The sequence below is a fragment of the Oryza sativa genome, chromosome 6 (assembly GCF_034140825.1).
Source record: "Oryza sativa Japonica Group chromosome 6, ASM3414082v1".
Lineage (NCBI taxonomy): Eukaryota > Viridiplantae > Streptophyta > Magnoliopsida > Poales > Poaceae > Oryza > Oryza sativa.
This window is the reverse complement of record NC_089040.1, coordinates 11,740,165-11,744,534: the sequence shown is the minus strand read 5'-3', so window position 1 is coordinate 11,744,534 and position 4,370 is coordinate 11,740,165. Positions and strand designations below refer to the sequence as shown.

The 4,370-nt window shown below is 46.7% G+C and overlaps 1 protein-coding gene across 1 annotated transcript; it reads right to left on the bottom strand.

The window, feature by feature from the left end:
• Positions 1-1,217: 1,217 nt before the first annotated feature.
• LOC4340843 (peroxidase 1-like) lies at positions 1,218-2,809 on the bottom strand. Its single transcript, XM_015785744.3, has 2 exons — positions 2,234-2,809; positions 1,218-2,136 (listed from the first exon to the last, which is right to left on the bottom strand). Exons 1-2 carry the CDS (start codon positions 2,453-2,455, stop codon positions 1,363-1,365), a joined length of 996 nt encoding a protein of 331 aa, XP_015641230.1. The 5' UTR covers positions 2,456-2,809; the 3' UTR covers positions 1,218-1,362.
• Positions 2,810-4,370: the final 1,561 nt, after the last annotated feature.

The following is a 4,370-nucleotide window of genomic DNA, read 5'->3' as shown; positions in this document are numbered from 1 at the left end:
GTCTTGTGCATTTTCTCTCTCGCTGACATTCTTCAGATCGAGGGCGAAGAACCTCACTTAGCGCCCCCGGCCGAACCGGCAAAGGGGGGCCTGCGCGGTCTCCCGGTGAGGAGCCCCACGCTCCGTCAGTATCTATAACTAATTAGAACCAAAAGTGCAAATTGAAGCATATGCAACTCATCACTAGAAAATCACAGCACTAGTAGTACTATTAATTTACTGGCATGTAACGTTGTGGATAGGTGCATAGTGCCAAGCAAGATAAATTGATTACTGGATTTTGTATAGCCTTGTCGAAAGTAGATGCTTCTTGGAAGAAAAATAAATGGAGATTTTGATGAACTCTGAAACAAACACTTGCAACCAACCAATCCATGTATTAATTTATTCTTCCCTTGAATACTCCATACAGTGTGATGTCAATTCTTGTTTTAATTGAGTCAATAGAACCGTTGCAATCGTGTTTATGACCTAGCAACTGATGATTTTGTTTTACATTTATTTTTTACGATAACTAGTAGTGATTTATATAATGATCAGTATTAGTAAGTAACAATTAATCAATCATGTCTCGCATTTGATAAGAGTCTACCTATAGCACATTGGATAATTTTTAGAGGGGAAAAAACTTTCACGCTAACTAATTATAGTATAAATAAGAGATAATCCATAAAATGCCATTGACAAGCGTCCAAGTCCCAGAAATGCCATCGACAAGTGTGAGTTCCAAGAAATGCTATCGTACAAACGATTTTGTCCCAAAAATGCCATCGCCGTTAGGGTTCCGTCCATGCCACGCCGTTAAGTTCTATAGGATGAACAGTGTATTTAACGGCGCGGAATGGACGGAACCCTAACGGCGATAGCATTTTTGGGACAAAATCGCTTGTACGATGGCATTTCTTGGAACTCACACTTGTCGATGGCATTTCTAGGACTTAACGCTTGTCAATGGCATTTCATGGATTATCTCTATAAATATAGTGTAGACTAGGATGTAAATTTATTTTAGATATTAAAACTTGCACTGGCTTGATAGGTTGCGCAGGTAATTAAGTAGGAGGGTGCAGGTTTGAATCCTCCTATCTTCATATGCACGAATCTTGGAGCAGATCCAACGGCATAAAAATCAAACGTTTTTCTCCCCAAAAACTGTCGCAAAATGCCAGCAAAAGGAAAAAAAAAAGAAACATATTTTAAAAAAGAACATCTTTCTATTGGAGGAAGTACGCACTGAGAATAATCAATTTACTGAACAATAATAATAATAAGTGACATAATACAAAGATCAATTAAAACACACCCCACGTATGCATCTCGTGCGGCTAAATTAATTAAGCTTTTTAACTAGCTAGATTCATTCTACGAGTTGATGACGTAGCACTTCTTCCTGATCTCTCCTTCCTCCCCGGTGAGCACCTGGACGTTGCCCATCTTGGTCATGGACTCGCCGAAGTCGCTGAAGAACTCGGCGTCGAACTTGCCGGTGGCGATCCGCCGCACGTAGTCCCTGGTGGTGGCGTCGGTGAGCAGCGACGCGTCGGAGGAGAAGAGCCCCCTCCGCTTCGCGACATGGCGGTAGTAGCTGGTGTCGAACGTCTTGTAGCTGCCCGGGTCCATCTCGGAGATCATGCCGGACTCGTCGGTGGCGCTCGCGCACCTGGCCCTCAGCCTGCCGGCGTACTCGCCGTCCAGCGACGGGTCGGCGTCGTTCTTGCCGGTGAAGTTGTAGAGCCTGCCGGCGTAGGACGGGCAGTGCGCCGTGCCGAGGGTGTGCGCGCCGGAGAGCACGGCGAGGTCCTTGATGTCGAGGTCGTTGGCGGCGAAGATCCTGAGGAGCGTCGCGATGTCGCCGTCGGCGGGTGGCAGGCTGGCGGCGGCCTCGCCGGCGGCGGACACCCTGCCGTCCCTCCTCCCCAGGGCGACCGGCCAGGTGGGGCCCCGCGCCAGCACGACGGCGTCGCGCGCCATGAGCGTGAGCACGTCGGCGCACGACACGGTGCCCGGGCACGCCGCCTCCAGCCTCGCCTTCACCCGCTCCACGGAGCCGAACCCGCGCAGGCTCTTGTTCGGCTTCGCGTCGCGCTCCGCCACGTTCCCCGCGGTGGAGCTGAGCAGCACGGACGCGTCGCACCCCTGCAAATTGCAAAAAAACACGACATCGATCGATCGATCAATCAATGGCGCCGCCGTGCACGCGACGCGACACGACGCCGGCGACCGGAGTACGTACCCGGACGAAGCAGTCGTGGAAATGGAGGCGGAGGAGCGGGCCGGCGAGGCTGGGGGCGGCGCCGATGATCTTCTCCATCTCGTCGCGGACGATGGCCTCGACGTTCGGGCACGTCTCGCGGTAGTAGTCGACGCGGAGCTGGTCAGCCGCCGCGGCCGCAGAGCCCGCGGCGACAAGCACCACGAGCAGCAGCAGCGCGACACAACACCTGGAGATCGCCATGGCCACGACACACAAATCAACAACCAAATTAAGCAAAGAATGTTTTGCTGCTCGATCTGCTGATGCTGCTGCTAGCTGCTGATCTAGATGGCTGGCTGTGGATGAGCATGTCCTCGCAGAGCTCAGTGTATTTATAGAGACGTGTGCATGACTAGTGACGCACAGGTGACAACCTGTACGTTTTTCCAGTGTATTTTCCCTGCGTACTTAGCTTAGGCATGTGCTTACCTTCCGGCTCTAATGCAAAATCAGCTCCAATAACAAAATCGCACATGTATGCCTCCTCATACGTACGCGTTGTGGCGACGACGCGCGGCTCAGCTAGCCAGCAATGAGCTAGTCAATACCCAAAAAAAAAACATTTTTTTATTTTAGAAAAAACAGAGAGTAAAGGACGGCGCCGAGGCCAGTTCATTGGAGAGGGGATAGTAACATGATTCATGTATAAATGTAGTACATAATCTACACGTCTAATTAGCTAGGTACGACGATATGGGAAGGGAATGCATTAAGACAATAGATTAATCAAAGAGATATATGTGAATTCGTCAAGGGAATAACGTCCCATGTGCTTGGGAGCTTGCAATGATTTGGGGCTGTTCCTGCTTGATTGGTTAGCTGTGTATGTGTTGGTAGTAATATTAAAATATTATTATTATCTCTGTGTGATGAGGAGGAATTCTTGGGTGATCATGGAGATACAAAATGTAGGGAGTTATATATCTAAAAAAAAATTAATTATACACATACGTAGCGTAATGTACGTGAAGGTTACGAAAGATGCATGTTCTCCGCAGCATTGGCCGGTAGGTTGACCGGGCGGCGTTTTTGGCTCTTTTGGGCGTCATTGGCCAAAGCGTACAGGAATGTTGTTTTGGAACGTAATTATTACGTACAAATTGAACAGGATGGTTCTGGAGCCTGAACATATTCCGGGATACCTGCTTGTATGTTGGATTAAGGGTTTGTTTGGTTTAATACCTACCAAAATATTGGTAGTGCTAAAACCTAGGCAAGTTTTGGCACTACTAATTTTTTGGTAGGGTAGAGTTGTATTTGGTTGGAGACCAATTTAGAACAAGCTTTGAGTAGAGTATAGAAAATATCAAACTAGACATTGGCAATGCCAATGATTTGGCTTCAAGCCAAAACCACCATATACACTATTCAAACTATCAAAATATTGGTAGGGCACCGTTTTGACACTAATCCAAAAAGGCTCTAAAAAAAAGAGAGAAGAAAATGCAGGTTTGCTACTGGTTTATATGTGTGGTATTAAAATAGGCTTGACCACTTGCAGTTGACGTAGCAGCTTGTTGGAGTGGAATGTATGCTTTGCATATGGGCTGAGGCCACAAATGCCAGGATGGCCGGGCCCTGTGTCGTTTTTCACAAGACAAGGATGGGCCCTATTTCAGCTTATAAGCCACAGAAAAAAATGAATTTCAGAATTAATTTAAGTGATTTTCGTCGTATTTTATTTTCCAGCTAATAGTATGAGTACAGAAGACTTAGCCAAAAATCATCCCCTTTGTAATCGGATTTGTTAAATGCATTAAATATAAATTTAAAGATGAAAAACTTATCGATTTTGTATCGTTAGATCAACGCCTAGATTTATGCTAGGCTTCTCCTCCTCTAACTCAGAGGTGGTGCCACGACTTTGACATGATACTTACGGTCTGTTTGGTTGGAGGAAGTTTTTATGATGGATTGGCAGTTTAGAGGGATGAGGCTATTAACTGTTTTATTTGGTTGGGGGACATAAAAATTTTAGTGGGATGGGGATGGGGAATTGAGAAATGAACTCCCTTCTTTTCAATATCTGGGTAGGGGCAGGTAATTGGGAGGGAATTCCTCCTTTACTTCGCCTAAACAAATCTCAGCCATCCGTTTTCATTATAATCTAATCTCC